At 39.5% G+C, this 22,696-nt stretch overlaps 1 protein-coding gene across 3 annotated transcripts; it reads right to left on the bottom strand.

Moving 5' to 3' along the window:
• Window positions 1-578: 578 nt before the first annotated feature.
• On the bottom strand, window positions 579-22,364 carry coro1cb (coronin, actin binding protein, 1Cb). 3 transcript variants are annotated; one of them, XM_042509172.2, is made up of 12 exons: window positions 22,242-22,364; window positions 17,343-19,802; window positions 9,199-9,398; window positions 7,142-7,264; window positions 6,436-6,565; window positions 5,342-5,523; window positions 5,084-5,203; window positions 4,648-4,752; window positions 4,227-4,372; window positions 3,342-3,399; window positions 3,016-3,258; window positions 579-1,514 (listed from the first exon to the last, which is right to left on the bottom strand). In XM_042509172.2, exons 1-12 carry the CDS (start codon window positions 22,324-22,326, stop codon window positions 1,395-1,397), a joined length of 3,972 nt encoding a protein of 1,323 aa, XP_042365106.2. In that variant the 5' UTR covers window positions 22,327-22,364; the 3' UTR covers window positions 579-1,394. The 3 variants fall into 3 exon arrangements, with proteins under 3 accessions (XP_042365106.2, XP_087927259.1, XP_087927258.1); XM_088071133.1 differs by lacking the exons at window positions 17,343-19,802; window positions 22,242-22,364 and adding an exon at window positions 14,863-14,956; XM_088071132.1 differs by lacking the exons at window positions 17,343-19,802; window positions 22,242-22,364 and adding an exon at window positions 14,612-14,856.
• Window positions 22,365-22,696: the final 332 nt, after the last annotated feature.

Raw genomic sequence — 22,696 nt, 5'->3', positions numbered from 1 at the left:
ATTTTTTAAAGTGTCAGGAGGATAAACTATTCATTTTTAGTGTTTTTAACATCAAGCAATGATGAGGGTCACTGTTTTGCTCCTATAAAAAAGTCACTCAGTATAGATCATCAAGTTTAACCCTTTGAAACCTTCTTGATTCCTTTCAAGAACACAAAAGAGGTATTTTTTTTCAAGAAGTGACTCAAAATATAATCAAGAAAAATGTTAAAATTACAAGAAAATTACCTGGAAATTTCCAAAACAAAAAAGGACAAAAACAAACGAGAAACTTTTTTTTTTCTATAACATAATTGAAAATACATAACTAACACTCAAGTACATCAAAATTGTATTGATACAGCATTTCAGTAAATGCACTTAAATTCCACTACCGTTCAACAGTCATCAAATCTCTTTTTTGGCCGACTAATATCAGCTGCTCAAACATACAGAGCGATGGAAAGTTCACCAGGCTGACTTTTCAAATCCATATCTGATGGCAGAGGTGAAATTGAGTAACGCTCTCACTGACACAAGAAGAGCTCCACAAACTGCAGGTACAGAGTTACAAGCCAAAGAATAAAGGAAAACAGCAGTTTTCATGTGTAAAATCTTTATTATGTGCACAGAACTGTTTGTCAGGGGTTCAGTGAAACACAAGCTGGGTGAGTGGTCCCTTCCCAACACCAAATATGCACTGGAGAGGGCGACTTTAGTTTGACCCTTAACAGTGACAAGAGGCACCACTACATTTGCACAACATTTACACCAGAGAGATGCAATCCCCCCTCCCCTCCCCCCTCCCCAATAAAACCCAAACCTAAATTTCAAGCCCAGAAGAACAGGAATAAAACGTTTCAGAAGGAATTCTTCCACATTCATAAATCTGATGGCTATCAATGAGCAAACTGGTTGGAGGAGAAAAATTCAACAACTATTGTTTAAAAAAATCCAGCTTGACTAAATCAATCTAGCAGGTTGTGACTGGAATGTACAACAGGAGAGAAAATAAAAGTAAAAGCTGTGCACGAAGCTGCACGTTTCATATTTGGCAACACAAAAAATAACAATGGAAATACTGATGCTACATACAGTTTTTGAGTAGTAAGTACAAACTTCACATAAGAATGTTTTACCACAGTTTGAAAAAACAAAAAAATTAAGACTTTTTCCTTCAACAAAAATGTCTTTTCTTCAATTGTGTACATGAGCTGCGAGAGTTTTCCTTTTCTCTGTGTGTGTTGGGGAGAAAGTGTGAAACTGGAGACTTGATGAGGAAAAAAATAAAGTTCATCTTGGAATGTGGGGCTTGGTCTCATCATGGAGACGACGCCAAGCTCAATGAAGCCGAATCTGAGAATTTGGCTGTGGCTGACCCCCGTTCATTCGATTCCTCTCCAAAATACGCCATCTTACATGGCAACCTTGGCAACCTGCTCTTCCAGTCTGGCGATTCGACGGTCTTGGAGGATGACACGGTCCCTGAGTGACTTGAACTCTCGGAGTACCTCTTCCAGTTTATCCTCCATTTTCTGGGCAAAAACAGAGAGGAAGTTAGCTCCGCCGAGCCCTTTACACCTCTCATCTGACTCTACCAAAGATTTCCAGAACTAAGAAGATTTTTTGAGACATTTTCTGTATTTGATCAACTTCAAAAACCATTTGTGTTTAATCTTGTCAGAATGAGCAGGGATTTTAGAGACAGTGAAGCCATCCAGCAGTTTTCCTTTGCTGTTCCACCGAATCATGACCCAAATACCAGAGTATGTGCTGATTCACAACTTTGGTAAAATGTTCCAACCATAATAATCACTGTGAATGAGAGAGTCTAAATGTCAGCAAGAAGTGCTGTCTGCGAGTTTTAAGTGCAACTGAGCTTTGACTGGAGCTAAAACATCAGGCCCAACTCTATAAAAACCCAAACTTTCTGTTCAAGCTCGACTTGAACCTGAACCACGGCAGCAGTTTTTGGACACAATTTGGCAAAAACTAAACCGTTCATGAATTCAGGATGTTGGAATATATAATTCTGTTCGGAGCACCGCACTGTCAGAGCAGCAGTGGTCTTTAAATAAAGTTGCTCTAAATGCTTCAAGTTTTGTTGGAGTTTCTGTGTCTTTGATTCATCTCCCTTCTCCACGCACCTTAAAAGTAGTTGATGTTACTTCAAAATCTCACCCTGATTCTACAGAGTGGGGGCAGTGAAAGTAAAATGTATCCACTGGTTATTTCATATGGAAATAGAAGATCCCAAACGAGAAATGACAGCCCGGCCCAAACTCGATGGGTTAGGTCGGATCAAGCCCAACAAGGTTTAGGCAGAGAATCAAAGCCTTCAGTGCTTCATCTTAGAGGGAGCTGTAATAATACTCCGTTTCAATGTGAAAACAGGCAACATTTCAACTTTTCCAAGTGGTGTTATTGACGGTTACAAAGACAACTGGATGGCTGTCCCTTTTCCTCAGAGCTGAGCAACTACCAGTTACTTCAGTTGTTCCACAGTCCACCATTCCTGCAACTGGGAATAGTTCCTGCAGACAACTTGCATTGATACTTTCTGGTAAGTTGGGAGAGCTACTGATTGCCACAGCGAAAGCAAAATCTCTACGCTCTTCCTGTTTTGTTTGCATAATGATTGACCCACTTCACTGCAAATGCTCTGATGAAAGCTTTGTGCCGAAATGCGATGTCAGCCAAAACTAGACTTGAAGACTTGACATATGGTACCTTTTTAAATTTTTGGAATTGACTTACTGTGCTGTAAATCAAGCCTTCATTTTTCTCGGGAGATTGTACCCGTTGGCAGACAGAATCGCATAGTGAACTGCGAGGTTTATGGGGAACCAAACACTGATGGTGTCATTTTAAAGCCATTACAGTGTGCAATCAACATTTACTTAAAAATGACAAGTTAAGGCAAAAAACGTGTCTGTTTCCTCTTTAAAGACCTAGCTATGGAAACAAATTCTGAGCAAAAGTAAGATCTGCAGTTAAAGGAAAAATAAGTAGGAAATGCAACATGTTGAGACTCACTACTGAGGGCTGTGGAGAAGCGTGCTTCTGGACAGTCGGGATGTTTTCTGCTTTAGTGGGCGGCTTGGTCTCCAGAACATTCGTCTTGACCACTTTCAGATCCCGGTTCTTCGTAGAGACGTAGCCATCTTTGAGCGAGATCAGGATGGGGCCTCCGTTCTTCCCGGCAAACCACTCCTCCGCCTCCAGGGCGGGGTCAGGGCCGGCCGTGTCGGGATACAGGTCGTCCTGAAACAGATCCGACTGGTGGAGAGGACACAGGACATGCCATAAGGAAAGGTTACAAAAATAAGAGCACATTTACGAGTTAATGTAAACAGACTTACCTTACGCGGGACTGTCATGATGATTGGTTCACATTTCCGCTCATGTAATTTGTAAAACCTACAGAAAAAATTAAGATAATATGATTAACATGACACATAGCGGAAAAGTAAAGTGCAACAGAGAAAACACACAACAGTAAGAGTAATTTTATTATTTTCAACTTTGTAAGGCTCATAAGTTTCCTTAGAAAAATTTTGATAATGTATCTGTTTATATTAAATATTTTCAAAAATCTTATTTTAAAAAAAATCTATACAAAAATGTATAATAAACTGTGGTGATGCCCAGAGCTGAAATGATTAGTTAACTAATTAATTCAATCAATTGTCTTAACTAATTAATAAGACAATCGACAGCATATTCAACAATGTTGAAAATAGATCCGCAAAAAATTATCCCCTATTCCTCTGGTTCCAGCCACAGAAATCTGAATATTTGCAGGTTTTCAAAATCTCCTCTGGTATCTTTGGGTTTTGAGGTACCGGTTGGACAAAACAAAACATTTAGATATATTACTTTGGCTTATGATTTTTTTTCTTTTACACACAATTGTGTCTTTCAAGAAATGTATTTATTGCATTTTGTATGACTTTAAATACCAATAAAACGACCTTGAGCGAAAAGAAAGTTTTCTGAAGTTTTGAAGACCAAACAGTGAACTGAAAAAAGGTAGATTACTGTAAAAAGAAATTAATCCTTAGTTGTAGTGGTAATAATGTCTTCCTTGACATAAAAGCTAGGTATGATTTGGTTTAAACTCAACTCAAAAATCTGGGTGTTTTTTCAAATTCTGTAATATTCAAAATATAACAAGAGCTGTCTGAGTAAGCTTCACAAACAAACTCGTCAAATGTAAAAAAACAAACAATAAATTGCTGGGATACCTCGCGATTTCACATTTGTTGACATCCAGGCCTCTTTTGGGCATGTATCCCATCCCTCTCTGGGGCTCCTTGGTGGAAAACGTGTTGAGGTAGTGAACAAACGGCGCCTCATCAGTGATCTCAAAGTACCGAATGCTGCTGTCACCCTGAAGACACACAGTCACAGCTCAAAACACAGCTGTGTACATATATTTCTTACACATTTCTCTTATTTCTTATATTTATATGTATATATATTGTGTTATACTGTAGCACAAAGCACATTTTTGGGCAATTTTCTCAATTCTATTTTCTTATACTAAGTATAAGCACAGAAATATGTTAAGAGCAAATGTGCCATGTCCCAGTTTCCCCTCAGGGATCAAGAAAGTATGTCTGATATCTGAAAGTCGGTTTGGGAATCACATTGTTAGATCCTCACCTTTCCACACAGGTAGACTACGTTGGTGTCGGGGTCATAGAAGGGCAGCAGGACTCCATTACTGGAGTCCATCTCTTGGACACATATTGGCTCATCCATGTTGTCCTGGAAACACAAAATTCAGTATTTGAAGCTTAATAATAAATTCTGGACGACCCTTGAATTGCACAGCACCTACAGGCAATAATGAAAAAAAGCAAATCATACTCTGCTGATACAAGAAAAAAAAGACTCCTATTAATTCGATCTGGAACCTTTGAATTTAACGCCCCCAACTGGAGATGAGGTGTAATGAAAATTTAAATTTAATTGGAAATAAAAACATAATTTTACATTCAGGCAGCACAGAAAAAAACAACAGAAACCACTAACAAAAATTTTGACTTTTATTGCATGAACAAGACGGCAGAGTATTTGTGATGTATGAGTGACGTACAGTTTTCCACAGGGCCAGCTGGCGTTCGCTCATGCGGCTGAATCCAGTGGTGAAAATGTTTCCATTTGCTAAAAAGATGGCTCTCATTGGTCGAGCTCCCTCGTGAGCTTTGTCCTTCTCCTAAAAACAGAAACACACTTGTCAGATTGGTCGTGTTTGTAGCTGAATTGAGTCATCAGTTTGGTGGGTGATTCTCGGAAAGATTATTTCACGCGAGAAGCATCCAAGCCCCCAAATCCCTGATGCGTTTCCACTTACCACAACAATCTTTTTTTTACGGGGGTCGATGACGCGGACCTTCTTGTCCTTGCAGGCGGTGCAGAGCAGGCTGCCGTTGCGGCTCCAGCTGACACTAAAGATAACATCGGGGTGCATGTCGTCCAGGTTGATCATGGCCTCTCCCGTGCCCACATTCCAAATGATGATCTGGTTGTCGCACCCTAAAATGGACACATGCAGCACAGCCTGACTACACACACCTCTGTGTCCAAGGTTATTTTAAGCACTTTGCATCACACAAAGCAACATGACAGAAGGCAGTGTGAGATGGTTGGTCAGATATAGAGTTCAGCTTTACGCAGTGGACAAATGGTGAGGGTTGGGTACCAATCATATTGAAACTGGTCCTAGTACTTCTACTGGGATGGACACCTGGAATTTTGTATCAGTACTTTTTTCGGGGTTCCCACATATTTTCATGGACAAAACTTTCTATGACTTTGCAAGTGTTATTTAAACATTAAAGATTCAAACTCGATTCAAACATAATTTCAGCTAGCCGGCATACAAAATGACAAAATATACGTGATGTCACACACTGAAGAATATTAGAGCTGCATTACATCGACAGATACAAAAACATTATTTTCCATTATGTCACATTACATGGACGATTATCAATGGAAGAATACTAAAACATATTATAAAAATTCCATGACTATTCAGAACTTTTAATGATTTTTATTAATTCCATGACTTTTATAGGCATGAAAAATGTGATTGTGAAATTCCATGACTTTTCCAGGTTTTCCATGACCATGTGAACCCTGTTTTTCAGTACTTCACTCTTTCTGTAAAAACAAAAATGTAATGATTTTTGAACAAGCTGTAGGGGTGATGTAGTTTCGCTCTCTCTGTACTCAGAGATTCTTCTCCTCTGCTCTTTATTATCACATGTAGCACTAGAAAAGTACTAAAAGTACAGAGTGGTATACAGGTAGTAGTCCATTCTGATAGATATTTGTACCTGACAAGGTGACCTACTCTACATCTATACAGGTAGTAGACTACAAATGGCAGACAAAATATCGTTCAGTTTGAGGGCACAGGGTGAGGCCTCATTTAGAGGTTACCTGCACTGAGAAGAACATTGCGAGCGGTGGGATGCCAAGACACGATGCCGACCCTCTTAGAGTGGCCCTCTAACACAACCACAGGCTCCGAAAGAGGAGTCTCCAGCCCGTTCTCAGGGATCTGCCACACCTGAGTGAGAAAAATAAACCAGTTACATATGCTCGTACAGCTACATACTTTTGTACACTTAAATAATTTTGCAGTGCTGATGTTTGCAGAGTAGAGTGCAGACATTGGGCTAAGGCTCTGTGTCAGTGCTGATACAAATGCACAGGAAGACAAATGAGGACAGGAAGACAAGATTGTATTATAATCTGTGGCAGACACTGGAAAACAACACGCAAAGAAAGCTAAGAAAGTCATCTTTACTTGTGCTTATTCAAAACCACTGCAACCTATAGTCTAAAGAAGTACTGAAAGTAAATTGAATTCAACAAATGAACATCACAAGCTTTGAAAAGGTATATAACAAACCTTTGAAAATCATACAGTTAAAAGGCAAATGAATAAGAACAAGGCCATCATTTGCAGCAGGATCATTTTTTATCACTGGCTACACATTCTAGCTGTAGATCAGACGTTGAGGGTAAAGTGAAATTGGTTACATAAGTACTTATAATTGCTTGCCTGTTAAGGCACAGACATAATAAACCAGGAAAAAACTCAAAGCTCATGTGATCCCTCAGAAATCAACCGGGTCCTTACCATGACTGTACAGTCCTCCGAACCGCTAGCGATGACAAGGTCATTATGAGGACACCAGTCGATGTCCAACACCGGGCCCGTGTGTCCACATACTGTAGGGTAGACCTTGTCTATGCGGCCACACTGTGAGACAAAAGACAACGTTGTTACAAAGACTGCGACATGCAGAAGAGCAATAACGTCCTGCGAGCTGATATCAGACAGAGAGATATGAAAATGAGTAACAAGGCTGATTTAACTATCCTGTAGAGGTTAATCAGACAAAGCAATTACTCATTTCTGCCTGTCACGCTCAAACTTTATTACACATCTGTCCTCATGCTTGGCTAAAAACACTTAAAGCATAATAATAAGAATTTGAAAAATTACACTCAGAAGTCAACTGAAATGAGCAATTTTGAACCTAATATTTGGAGCAGACAGAATGACCTTTTTATTATTTATCTACACTTTTACAGGTAGTAGTCTATTCTGATACTTATTTGTACCTGACAGAATGACCTCCTCCACATTTATGCAGGTAATAGTCCACTTTAATAGATTTCTGTACCTCACAGAAAGACCTACTACACATTTGTACAGGTAGTGGTCTGTTCTGATAGATATTTGTACCGGAAATAATGACCTATTTCATATTTAACTACATTCATACAGGTAGTAGCCTATTCAGACAGATATCTGTACCTGACAGAATGACCTCCTTATACAGGTAGTAGTCCACATTGTTATACGTTTGTACCAGTTTGATCCCGTTTTATGTTTGATCCTCTGGGCCAGTTGTGACCACAAAGAATATTTAATTGAATTTAAAGGACAAGGTTTACACATTTTACTCTTATGACGTCATCCACTGTCATCATAGCTGGATCTTTTTACCTGAGTATGCTGAAGTTACCGCAGCTTCTCCAGAGGCAGGATATTTTACAGTCAATATAAATTGATTACCTCAGTGGCCTAAAACAATGGCACAGCATCCATCCCCTCTGTTAGTATCATGTGTTCAATGAGCCAGCTGTAACGGGACACACATCGGATGCCTTTACTACTGAGCAGATTTAACCATTGATTATCTACGGTTTTTACTAGAGATATGAACCTCTGGGTCGCAGTAGAAGCATGCTGAAGGTCTGCTGACCACAGACAGGCCTGAAGGATTGATTGGATATATGCTCTCAGTCCTTTACTACGAGACAGAGTACTGTTACAGAAGAACCCTTGTTTCTCTGGATAGACTTTGCTCACTCTGAGTCTTTTTTTGGTCTTCAGTTGCGTCATGCAGCTTTTTATTCCTTCTCAGCAGCTAAAGCCCCTGTGCGCAGGATTTGAAAATGTCACACTAGAACAAAAAACCTGAAAACACCAGAGCCCCTACCATCTAGAATCAATATATTTTTTAACACTTCATGCAATAATGCAATAATGGATGTACTGTAGGTCCGTCACCCATTGGTTTGTGGACTCAAGTTTTTAGGCTTCCAGTTTATAAATGTCACCATCTTAGATTTCTGGAGGCAGAGAAGACCATATTGCATGAAAGGGGTGGAGCTAACCCTGAAAGGAGCCACTAGCTTGGTGAAAATAGTGCATTATAGTCTATAATTAAAGTCCCTACGCAATGACAAATACTTTTTTCCAGTTTTAATCCAGCATGCTTTAGTTTTTAGTTTTAGTTTGCCATTATCTTGTGTTATATGCCAAATATATGTTTCCATCCTGCACTCAAGGGAAATGAGACTTTGGGTGACTAACCAGTCACACCGGCCATATAAAACCACACTTCACGTTTGTGGGTTGTAAAAGCTGAAAGAGAGATATGGAGAGAGACGGGAAGAGATGTGTGTTTGGATATCAGTGCGCAAAAACTGTTTTCATTTCTAAAGACAACGTGAAGGTCAATATCATTCCTCTCTCCCTTGCGATCTAATGGCGAGGAGGGTGTATGTAGAGACACTCTACCTTCTGTTTTATGGGGTTTTAACTTTGATGATGCTAACGCTTATTTTCTCATTTTCACAACCCTTGATGGAAATGAGAAAGTGTGGCAGAACGTCACTCACTTTTTGTAGAGGAAGTACAAGAAAGGCTCCTCCCCCACTGGCGTCTATGATGATGGCAACAAATTTGGGGTTGACGGCACAGAAGGAGCTGTCCCATGTGACCCTGGACACACGGATGTCATCGTAGCACTGGTCGTTCCTCACGGCCTGACCAAACACATGACGGAACTTGCTCTGTCGCACAACTCGCCGCAACATATCTGCAGATATAAGAAATAAGAGTACATACAGTGAGAGTGTTTTCTTCAGAAAAGTGCCCAACCAAAGTCATTCCAATATGAAATAAAATGTGCAGAAAGTGGCCATTTTCCCAGAGAAACTGATGTTATGAATCCGAAAATGAGCGTCCTTCTGTCAACACTGAGCATGCCGAGGAAACCTTGGGGTTAGTTTGGTTTACTGCCAGCGCAGCCTGTCTGATCTAAGATTATGCTTTTTAACTGTGACTGAGTTTGTTCCTGCGTGTGCAAAGGAAATAAATCAGCATTACCTACAGGCAAACATTTGAGGTAAACATATTCTTCCTACAGCTGTGTTTAGCTCCTTATCTTAGAGTCATTTTCCAGACTTCTGTGAGACTGAGAGAAAAAGTTCATATGTTCTGCAAAAATTGTTGACTAGGGAGGTGGGGCGGCAAGTGACTATTATTTTCACTGTTGACTAATCTGTCAATTATTTACTTAGGTAATCAATCAATTGTTTGGTCTATACATTGGCAGAAAATGATAAAAAATGTAGATCAGTGCCATGTCCCATTTGGTCCACAACCCCAAAATTTTCAGTTTATTGTTACAGAGGAGTCAAAAAGACAGAAAATACTCACATTTTAGAAGCTGGAATCAGATTTTAATTTCATAAAAAAAATACTCAAACCAATTAATTGTTTATCAAATTAGTTTGTGAATATTTTTAGTAGTTGACAACTAATCAAATGAATCACTGCAGCTCTACCAGCAGACAACCGTAAAGCAATGACAATCACAATTCTACCAAATATCGAATTATTTAAAAAAATATTAATACTAAAGTACAGCACAGGTCTGTCATTCACAAAAGCAGCATCAAAAAAGCAAAAAACCCTAATCAAGTAAAATACTGGAGACATTGTTATTATATCCAATAGGTAAGAACACATAAGAGCAGGGTTGTAGAAATCGTGTAAAAGATAAAAGCTCATATGTATGTAGATATTTTTAAATGCCATCACACAAACTGTAGGGTAATTAAGTTCAAATGGTCAGCTGACTTTAATATTTCACAGTTCATTATTGTGTTTGGACTGGGAAGCACTTATGCTCAATTTACTGTGACTAGACAAGAGCACAAATTTAAAGTTTTAGTGCTCATGAATATTTAAGCTACTTCATGACGCCTCAGAAAGTTAAATTAGCTCCACTTCTGCAACGTACTGCAGATCACGAATCTGCAGCCCAGCAGTTTCTGCTGCGGAGCAAAAATCACAATTGGGGGACTTTTCTTGGGATTTAAAAAAGCAAGCCACTTCCTTTCTTACCTTTCTGCAGGAAATGAATTAAGAATTAAAAATACTTCATCTTGTTTAACTAACAGAAAATACAACAAAGTGTAAGTAGTGAGAAGACAGAATTGCAATCACTGATATGGTTGCAGCAGAAAGGAATACATTCATAAAAAATGCCAACAGAGATGTTTTTTTTAACCACATGATCTCCTGCGAGCACGCCACAGATGGCCTGTTGCTGCTCCATGATTCTGGAAATGGTTTGAATTGTTGATCTGTATTTAATAATCACATTGCGCTCAGTACACCCTCAAGCATGTTTACTGCTTCCTGTTTCTTTTTGTAACTCTCATTTCTGCTTCGAGGTTGAAGAGAAGTCATTTATCGAGAGCAGATGATCATTTTCGCAGCAAATTCCAATGTTGGCATTTTGACAACTTTGGAAACCGTTAGATCCGATCTGCAGCCAAAACACGAAAGCCAAACACGATGGGAAATCTCCTTAAACTCAATTCGCCTTAGCATTGTATATTGTAATTCCAAAAAAAAACCTGTCTTTGACACCAGAGGAAGATTTTTCATCATTTTAGTGACATGCTTTGCTGTGTAATTATGTGGAAAATATAGTGTCTCCGGGCGGTAATTAAGCTGCCAGTCTGAAGCGACATACTGAGCTGTTATACAGGCTGCAGGGTTTTTCTCCTGTTATTCACAGGTCTGTCATCACACCAAACCACCTGCTTCGTTACACTGAGACGCAGATTTTGAAAACGGAAAAGCTGAATCACGGCCTTTTTGATCTGATCAACAAACATGGATTTTTACAAAATGTTCCTCAGCAACACTGGAGCAAATTTTACAGTTTTGCATCAACATCAAATATTATCTCTGATTTAAAGCTTTAATTTAAAAATAGCTTTGTTGCTCAGATTTTAGAAGATTATTTTGGTGACACCTAAGAACCCATGTTTTTAGAATTTAATGTCCTTTTTTAAAAGCATTTTTCAAATAAATGCTTAATTTTTCTATATTCTTAATAGAAGTGTGGGGAAAAAAATGATATATACAAAATAGTATTGCGTTATTATTTGTGGCAATATTGCATCGATACACAGACGCCAAGTATTGTTTTTTGAAATTCATATAAATAATTAATTTACAAATTCATATTAAACTCTTGTTAGCCTACTAGAATATTAAACGCATTTGCTTTTTTCAATCAAGTTGAGTATGATTGGTGTAGACAATGAAGTCATGAGTATTTAGACAACTTCATGTCTGATACAAGAGAACTGCAAAAATGGCCACAAACCACATAATCTAAATCAGCATTACAGTCAGAACTGTCTGTACAGTTCATGTGAGGACATCACATGACATCTTCACATGTGGACATCTCTTTGCATAAACAGAAAGACACTTTCTTAAAATCTTAGTTTATTCTATGACAGTACTATCTTTCTACAACACACTGCATTAACACAGCACATCAGTACTGTACATGTAGCCACAAAAAAGCCCTTTCATCTGTAACTATTAATACGTGAGATAGAAAATTAACAGCTTCAAGTTGTATTACTCGACATAAACTTTATTATGAATCACATCCTTGCCCTGGATATAGTTGGTTCGTAGCACAATGCCCCACAAAGCCGTGAACAGTGATGATGTTGCTGCAGGGCTGCATGATACCTGGACAGCACACAGTTTACGGCTGATCAGAACAATGTGTTCCCTCAGCCGGTATTAGCGCTCCATTCAGGAGCAGCTATACCCTCACTCCAAAAATGTATCTGACAACATGAGCTGCTTCAGCCTCTGCAGGCTTCAGATGATGCCATACATCACAACACGCTGCTCTACACCTCATCACCACCCAGCTCCAGGGTTCCCACAGTGTCATGGACAAAATTTCAGAAATGTTTACATGACTTTTTAAGGACCTAAAGGGATTTTTTTTCTTCCCCAACATTTTTCATTTTTCAAACATATGAGATTCAAACTCTATTTACACTTAATTTCAGCATCCAACATGACTGTCCTTATGCATCCCAAATGGACTGTCAGAAATTTGGGACTACAATAATAATGTCTGTTTTTACAGTTTCTGTTTGTGAAAAAATGTTGTCATATTGGTGATTTTCAAAGAAAACATGCCTTTCACATTTTCAAGAAAAGATACCGCCCCAAAGTTTTCTATCAAAATCACCTTAAAAAAAAAAAGTTGCTAAAAGTGTGTAAAAAAAGTCAAAATTTTTTAAAGAAAAGTATTTTCTTAAAAATCTTCAAAAATGTTTAATTTTTTATTTGAAGAAAACTGCCAAAAATTAAAAGAAAAAAATGCCAAAAATGAAAAAGAGGAAAAAAGATGTTTAAAGAAAACATGCCTTCCAATCAGCAGTAAAATAAATACCAGATGTGGTATGCACCTTCCATACAGTCAAAAGTGTTAAAAAAAATATTAGACATGCCCTGTGGGCAGACATGAAGGGAGAGACAGAGAAAAAATGAACAAACATACATAATGAACAAATAAATGTCAAATGTTGAGGCATATTAGAGCTCCATTAGTAGTCAGCTACAGAAAATTCATCATTATGTTACATTAATGGCATTTAATTATTTCACTCAACAGATTTCCATAATTTTTCCACACTATTCAATGATTTTTTGGTAGTTCCATGACTTTTCCAGGCCTGGAAAACGTGACTGTGAAATTCAGTGACTTTTCCAGGTTTTCCATGACCGTGGGAACTGTGCAGCTTACAGTACAGCAGGACATTACTGAGCATCACGATGGCAGACTGCCTTGATTCAGCACATACAGACTGATGCTAAATATTTGAGGGAGAATTTCTGATAAAAAGGTTGCAGCCCTGCAGGAGTCTGGCCTCTGTTATTACTATTAGTGCGACTAAATAGGTAGACACAACCACAGATGCAATCACCATCACTGCAACTCTGCCTAGCTTATTATAATTTTGCATTTCTAAGGTTTATACTAAGTATTTCCAAAATCCCTCAATAGGATGGAAACAGCTGCACTGTGCTAACGTTAAACAATGGTTGCTAGCTAAGGTTAGCCGTTACCACAAAGCTCGGTGTGTGCCCCCCTCCTCATTAAATTAAGCCGCTATAAACCAAAAATATAAATACGAAATGAGGCTCTATGATTTTAAATTAACGCTATAGCGATAGTAGTCTTAAAACAAGTCATTAACGATGTGGGAAAGCTTCAGATAGAGATAACTTAAGCTAGCAAAGCTTGCTAACATTAACGTCCCCGAAACAAGGGGGTGGATGGAGGATGCAGATTGGTATTTTGGTGGGTACGCTCCAGATGTGACTATCACTTGATAACGAAACAAAGCGTGCCGCGTAATAAGGCGTTTAGATTGGTGAAAATGATAGTTAAATAAGTAAAGTGAAGTTAAACGTTAAAGGTAGCGAGGATATTCGTGGACCGTGTTCCGCCGCACTGCCCCAGCGGCTAGGCAGCTGTGCCGGGGCTGGTCCCGGCTCAACAGCCGATACAGAACCGTTGCACCCCATACAAGGCGGAGGCAACCGAAGAGGAGTGTTTCTTTTAATATATCAAACAAGTATCAACTTGACTACTATTATATGTACACGAAAAGCTGCCAACCTAGAGTAAAATGTGTATTTTTTGTCTACTGCTCCGCCATCCAGACAGTGTGTTTTGCATCCGAGCCGCTCATCAGTTAGCTAGCATTAGCCGCCTAGCCTAGCCGCTAACTGTTAGCTGCGGTGGACCGCCGCCAGCTGACGCAAGTGCAGATATTTCCACCCAAGGTTTTTGGCTGCTCCCATTCTCAAACCCATCCAGCGAGAGCTAAATAGATGCTGCACAGCCCCGACCGAAAGATCACATGCAAAATGCACCATGCAAAGACACTTTTGGGGTTTTCTTACCTCCTAAATCTATGCAAGATTTTCGTCAGCACGGGGGTAATCAATCACAACACATGAATCTGGTAGTTTAGGCGCGCCCTTATCCTGCAGGACGTTGCTCTAGTATCCCTTGTCTCCACAAAAAAAGCTCAGCCGTTTTGCACTTATTCCCCCTCCTGTCTGCAAATATGTGGCCCGGAAACAGTGTTTTAAATCTAAAGGTAATTCTGGATGCCAGTTGACAAACAGAGCATCCCCTGGTCGCTTCTCACCTGCGGAAGACTAGCAATCGTCTACTCTCATCGTTATTAAATTCAATAGGATACGTTGTCGACCGGCTACTGCACATGCGCAAACGAAAGTCAGATTTCATTTCCCAAGGCTGTGAATGGGGATGGGGCTGCAGGAAAACTGGGTTTGGCGTTGCATCCTCCTCGTGTCTTTTTTAAGTAGACGCACTGAATGGATTCAATTTTTTGTTCAGCTGTACAAAAAATGTGTATTTTCATTGCCAGCAACATCTTTTGTATCATGGTCCCTCCCCTCCCCCTCTGTCCCATCCCATCCTACCCCACCCCAGCCTGCACTGTCCAAACACAATGAGAAACCCCCATAGTCTGTGATGCACCCACACACCACAAGCAGTCAGAAGAATCCGCTATTAATCATCTCTTTTCTCCACATTTTACTGCAATTGTGTCTCACAGAATATATTTGCACTTGTTAGGGTTGATTAAATGCAGCTTTTTCAAGAATTTTATACCGTTTATGTACTGCACTGTAATGCTATAATGGTCTTGCCCATTAATAGGCTACTAAAAACATGTGGCCTGCGGGCCAAATCTGGCTGCCAACAGGGTACACCTGGAGGCCCATAACCATTTTCTTTCTTTTCATAAGCTTACACAGATGAGTGTAAGTGAAGAGACAACTCAGAGGATCATTTGATACAGCTAAAAGTCCCGAATAAGGCTTGTAAGTAATTGTTTTTTTTTTGTGTGAAACTATTGGAAAGCCACTTATGTGAGTATACACTGTACATTGAAGACCACTTGAGAATGACTTTTACACGGTTTCGGTTATGTTCTCACAGACTGCGAGTGGAAATGGGGAGGTGGAACCATACACTACCAGAAAAATGTGTGTTGCTTTAAGACTGGCTTACAAAATGAAAAACACTTGAGTGCCCTTACACAGAATATGTATGAGAAATGTGACTCCTCTTACACTATTGGAGCACCAGCAAGTCTCTACTGAATGATGGGACTGTGTTATTAGTTGCAATACTTTTTCATGTTTTTGCTAAGGGATGAGTTGTTTTTTTGTTGTTTTTTTTTAATATTGTTTGGACGCAAATATTTTGTTTGTTTGTGTCAATAAAATAATGCTATAAAAGATTTTCTGGGCACATTTATTAAATATTATAATATCATAATTATTATCATGAATGCATAGATGGAAGATGTAGAAAGACAAATAATTTATTTGCTTCTTTCTTTACTTGCTTATTTCTAAAAGATCAAGGAATTTGGAGCCTGTCCCAGTGTGCATTAGCAGCAGAGAAACACCATGGACAGTTTCCAAGACTGCCACAGGGATTATTAAAGTTGATAAACACATTAATACTCTCATTTACACCCAGGGATAAATTTGCAGTTCACCCTTGGCTACTTGTGTTTGGGATGTGGGGGGAATCTGAGGTCAACACTGGGAGAATATCCAAACTGCTCACACCCAGATTCAAAACCCTGCATCATCATCGACTGACTGACTAAATGACAGAGAGCTAAAATGTGGATTTGTTTCTTTTTGTTCTCAATAAATCAATTAATCAATAAATATAAATCAATAAATCAATGTAAATGCTACTGAATCACAGTTCAGGGCATGTGAAAGATGTGTGGGAAAGCCTTTTTATTCTTTTTATTGAATTACTCTCCCAGCCAGACAAGAAAAACAAGATTCTTGATTAAATCAGGCTTCAGAGTTTAAATGTTGTATATTAAATAACAAGAATTAGGTCCTGTTGTTACATAGCTGGCAAAGCATTAATACATCAACTGCTTTGAATTAAATGGTAAAATCAAAACTAATGAGCTAACAGAGGTAAAAAAAAAACCAAAAACGTTATTAATTATATAATTTAATATTTAAAAAAAATATTATAAATATATAAACAATCCCTTACTCTATTTAGAAATTTTGCAAATTCCCCACTTTATATTTTTACAATTCCTGCACAAAACTGTACAGCTCATTTTAAAACAACTACATTTGTTATGCTATAGTAATTTTTAAATAGTGCTTTTTTAAGTTTTATATTTAAGTTCTTGAGTGCTGCAGCACTTTGCCTTTAGCATTCCTCTTAATATGTTTATCATATGTTTAATGCATGCACCAACGATGAAAGAAAAATGCTTATAAGTTAGAACCTACTTGCCAATAAATCCTTTTCTGATTCAGAAACACTGATTTGTGCACAACTTTTTATGTTCAAAATGTCAACATTTCCCAATAAAATTCATTTTAATGTGACCATTAACTTTTGGAGTCTATCAATTTAGTTTTTAATAAGTTTCATACACAAACAGAGAAGTTGTATCATGAACATGTTTTAAATTTAAATGAAGTATCCTCTCATCCTTATATAACACACTTGATTTTTTGCGTGTATGAATGCTTTGATAAAACACTGGGTCATTCAAAAAGTACAGAACTGTTATCTCCTACATCAACAGTTCAAAGGCCTTACCTTTTTTTGGAGGCGGTTGAACTTCTGGTGCCCTCTCTTTGGATTTCTTTGGGACATCAAAGGTGTCCTTAATCTGGGAAACTTTCACACTTGGACCCTCCTCTGTCACCCGAACCTGAGCTTTGGGCCCCTCAGGTTTGGCCCGACCCGGGTGTCTTTGCATTTGATTTGTTTCTTTGATAATTTCTGCCACGGGCTTGTATAAACCCACCTCACTGCTACGTCCTGAATCGCTGCTGTGGTTGTCTCTACGATTGACATAATTATCGCGGCTGACTCTTGCAGATAGGGACTCTGGGTAAATTTCTCTTTTCCCTGAACATGCAGGTTTTAGTCTTTCATTGTCTGCCGCGTTCTCAGGTATGTGAAGTGTCTCTGTGGACGCGATGCGATTTTGGGGCTTTTTTGCAACAGGAGGAGGTGAATTTTTAAATCTGGATCTTCTCTCCAGGAATACTCTTCTGTGCAACATGTCCAGGTTTTGCGGCTCTTCGTCTGGAGACAGCTGTGCCATACGCACACAGTAGTCAAAGTCGATCATGTCTCCGTACTGGTCATCCATGTGTCCGAGCGAAAGATTCTCCCAAGGGCTGAGGTCCGCTGACAGCCGTCGTACGCTGGTTGGCACAGTGTAAGTGCCCCTTTCATCCCACAGCAAGCACATGTCCTGATTAGTCAGAGTGTTGTATGGAAGAGCTTTGCTAAAATCAAAAGTGTGTCTCCTCTTGACCCTCTCCTCAGAACGCAGATGATCTTTGCCTCTTCTTTGCATGTCAGTCGACTTTAATTGTGCAGTTTTCAGCTTTATAAAAGGGTTTTTAGGTTTTTTGGGGACAGGTGGAGGTGGACCTTTAACTCTGGGTTTTTCTTTTGGCAAAGATTCATCTTTAGAAACACACGAGGCATCTGGCGCCGTCTGTGAGTTTACCACACTTGTACCGAGTTGTGTCGGCTTTGTTGTGTCTCTGTCGGGCATCAGATGAGTTACAGGTGGAGGAGTGATGACAGCAGAGAAGCAAACAAGCTGGGTCTCCCGATTTAAGCTTGCGACCTGTATCTTTCCATCACAGCCTTCATTCCCTGGCAGAGGAAGATGATTGCACTGTTCCACTGAAATTAAGGGAATGTCCTCTTGTGGGTCGGCCTTTGAGGGGTGAGAGTCGGCCACTTTGCAGAGCACGTCGCTGTGCTCTTTCTTTGTACACAAACCGCCTGCTTTAGCCCTCTTAGAGACAACGCCAGCAAACTTGCTCAAACGGGAGTCATCCACTTCTGCTCTTTTTTGTGCAATGAATCCTGAATCGTGGCTTTCCTCATATTGATGAACTGATTCACTTAAAGAAGGATCTACCTTTTCCAAGCATGATTCCCATTTCATCTCTCTTCCCCTTCCTGGCTCCTCCTGTGTGATCAACTCTCCGGCTTCATCAAGCATGTCAGCGCTCAATCTTTTTAACAGGCCACCGTTAATGTTGGTAGAAACTTGCCCTGTGCTGTGGTCAGTCATGTTTGGCTCCCCCTCTGCTCTTCCTTTCCCAGTTGTCCCAGCTTGGGCAGCTCCAACATGAGCGACTCCTTTTAGCCGACACCTGCTGCCTGTCACTTCAGCCAAATGTGGACCCATTTCCCTCTCAAAACAGACTGCTGGTAAGCCCTCAACATGTGCTTCCACACTGTCAGTCGTGTCTGCAAGTGTGTCTGATTTTCTTCTGCTTTTGCTCTCATTGCCCTTTTCTTGAGGGGCGTTCCTGGAAGGCTGTCCAGCAGAAGCGTCTTTCTCCACTCTTGTAATAGGTGATTGAGGATTCTCTGTTTTTATACTTTTGTCAAAAGTGATGTTACGTTCCCCGTCAGATGACGTCCAGGTTTCATCCCTCTCAAGCACCACAAAGTCCTCCTCATTCGTGGGATCCGATGAGCTCACTGGATTTCCAGTTTGAGCGTCAGGACCTAACTTGAGTTCTGATTTCTTCTCATTTCCCTGCTCCTCCATAGCTGTAGTCCCAGTAAAGGCCACAGCCTTATTCTCAGAGTGTCGCCTTTTGTTTGAAGTTTGTCTCGTCTCCTTAGGGCTCAGGACAGTTTTTGACTCCTCTGCAGTTCGACTGGCACTCCGGCTCTCCCTGTCTCCACCCACACACCCTGCCCTGGTGTTTGGATTGTGCCCCCGCTGACCTAGAGGCCTGATTGGCTGCCCAGTTTGGGGGTCTGTACGTGCAGAAGTGACTGTGAGCTCCCCTGCGTGCCCAGTGGCCTGACTGCTGACACCGATCCCACTAATCCAACCAATACCCTGAGGGGTCACAAAACTGCCATCGTCCTGATCGCTGCTCTCATTTTGTTCTCCAGTCTCTGATTGTTGCGTGTCGCCAGTTTGCCCCGACCAATCTGAATTATCAAAGGACTCCTCATCCTTTTCCGACAGCCTCTCCAGCTTCTGGCCCATGGTTGCTGTCCTGTCTTAGCATTAGGAGAGAAAAGAGTCAAATGTCAAGATACAGCAGCAAATTTATATGGCTTGCCTCCCCATCCCAAAGAAATGAAATCACACAACAGGGATTGCTGTCTATTTTTAACCATCTTGAACCTTTCTCTATTTTAGTATGTTCTTCTATACCAATCACACTTGCCCTCCCAAGGCCTCTCCATCTATCTGTGGTGGAATGCGGTGGTGGCTATAATTAAAGCTGGTCCGACTGCTGCCAGTGAGTCAGGAGGCCAAAAAGGAAACAAGACAAGTGAGATAAGAGGTCAGCTGTCATGTGCCAAGGTCAAATAAAACGCTCAGAGAAATTGTGATCATGAATCAAGCCTAGAAATCATTTAAAATAATTTTAATGCTTTCTGAAACTAAATGCGTCCTTCTTGAATTATGTCAAAGCCTTGTTTGTACATGATTTGTGAGTCTAATAACTAATGTAACCGTAAACATGTCTCTTCAGAGCCAGCTCAATGTGAGACATCATGCCCTCTCAATTACTGGTTCAGAGACAAGGCGTGCTTGTGTAATTCCCCTCAAACTATCTAAATGTTTACGGCTGTTTTGGTTACGGGGACTATAGAAAGGTCAAATACGTGATTCAAGTCACAAGTGCTTTGACTCCTGAACCGAATTGTCTGTGCAGGACTTGATGAGGACAGAGTTTAACCACCGACATGATGGATGGTGGCAGAGAGATTATTGCAGAGGCAAAACAGCTCAACAGACTTTAACGTGGCATGTGAATTCAGAGTATTTTTAGCATACAAACAACTGAATGTGTACAAGTATTGTTGCATCAGGTAGGTCTTTTCACGCCTGTCTATTTAACCAACTTGCGTGTCCACATAATGTAAATGAAACAAGTCCACTTGAAGCTTGAATCCTGTTTATAGATAAATTAATGAAAAGATTGTGAAATAGCCCAACTACTTTGAACAAATCAAAATTTGAATTTTATCATTAAATCCACATTGTGCTATAACATCTGAAAACCACATGTTGAGAGTATATAAAAGGACTAGTTTGCAAACAAGCAGAAAAGTTTGTGGTGGTTGAACTATATGAGGTAATAGATAAACAGTTAACAGATACCTTGCTAAGATAAACATCTACAAGTAATGGATAAATAATCTAAATAGCTGTGATAGAAGTGATTGATAAATGGTTGAAATAGCTAAAAGTAATAACTAAACAGTAAAAAGTTTGACACCCAAAACCACCCATTCAAATAGTTAGCTAAAATTTGCTAAATTGTTGGCATAGTTGACAGTAGGTCTAATGGATATTATACTTAAAATAAATGGCTAAATAGTTTAAAAAGCCAAAATTGATAAACAGTGCAAAAAAAAAAGAAATAAAATAAAGAGTTAAAGTAAGGGATTACCAGTTGAAATAGTAATCTGAAAGTAACAGATTAACAAAATATTAACAGTTGAAATAGTGAGTTAAAACTAGTAAATAACATGAAATAGAGAGTTAAAAGTAATGGATTACCAGTTGAAATAGCAAGTTAAAAGTAATGGATTACTGGTTGAAATAGTAATCTGAAAGCAATTCATTAACAGTTAAAATAGAGAGCTAAAAGTAATGGATTAACACTCGGTGCGTCATGGCACATACTCTGTCCTTCACCTGCTTCCTTTGGTTTTTTTAGAGCTTTCATGTTCAACCAGCTGACATTGTTCCTGGGTTTCTGGTATGATGTGGCTCACAACAACCACAACAGATGCATGCACTTGCAGCTTTAGTGTATCTGATGTGTTATTTCGGGATGGATGTGTTATAATGGCAGCAGTGGGAGGCATCTGTGACACTGGTTTGTGAAACTCCCTCCCTCACACAGTATCTCTCTCTCCATCTCTTATTCTTGTGTCTCTTATGTTACCAGGCAGACACTTTATTATAGACTTGTGACTTTGAGTACACAAACTTATTAGCATGGTCTCAGGATAGGTTTTATTTTTCCCAACGGAAAACGTAGCCTTTCTTTTACAACATAAGTTGTCACATGTAATGAACATAAATTCAAATAGGCAGTATGACGGGATGATATTCAGACACATTATCTAGTTTGACAGTAAAATTTCAAAAGCATTCTGTAAGGCAGGACTTGGGGTTATAAAACAATAAATGAGCTGCTATTTTAAGGTGGCACGGTGGATTCATGCAAGGTACAAGCTCATAATAAGATATTTTTAGGTCTAAATAACATAGTTCAGTATATAAGTGTACAGTATCACCACAAGTAATACGAGCATGCCATTTTGGACAGGACAGTATTTAACATGACATTACTGACGATTCTTTTTGTTAATCTCATTCAGACAACTTACCTGTCTGCAGTTTTTAAAAGCTATCTAAAAAAATGAATAGATAAATTGACATTAAATTATCACAGATAATAGGTAGATACTTACCGAGGCTGATGTGCTGCTCGCCTGTCGTCCTGTAGGACTTCGGCGTTTCTGGGAGATCGTTTTGTTCAGCCGTCACTTGCCCCATGATCTCAGACCGACTTCATTTGACTAACTCAATAAACTCTCTGCCCTGTCCATAAAGAGAAAGTGAAGGCCAGAGGCAGAGAGAAATTCAAATGATCAAACATGTACAGTATATTGCAACTTCTGCAAAATGACAGGAGGCCAGGGGCCAGTTAACAAACAAACATTGATAAGCATCAGTTATGTTAATTAGCCCAGACCTCTGTCAGGGTCTGGGGGGGGGTGTCCTCTCCTGGCACCACTTTTATTTCTGTGTTTTTTTAATTAAAAAAACCCCTCTATTTTGATGCTTTTTGTGCACTTTGGCACCTTATTTGTTTTTTAAAAAAAAGATTTTTTTGTGGGGTTTTATACCTTAAATTGATAAGAAA

Source organism: Plectropomus leopardus, chromosome 20 (genome assembly GCF_026936395.1).
Source record: "Plectropomus leopardus strain MGB_pleo_1.0 chromosome 20, ASM2693639v1, whole genome shotgun sequence".
Taxonomy (NCBI): domain Eukaryota; kingdom Metazoa; phylum Chordata; class Actinopteri; order Perciformes; family Serranidae; genus Plectropomus; species Plectropomus leopardus.
This window is presented reverse-complemented; position numbering and strand designations above follow the sequence as displayed.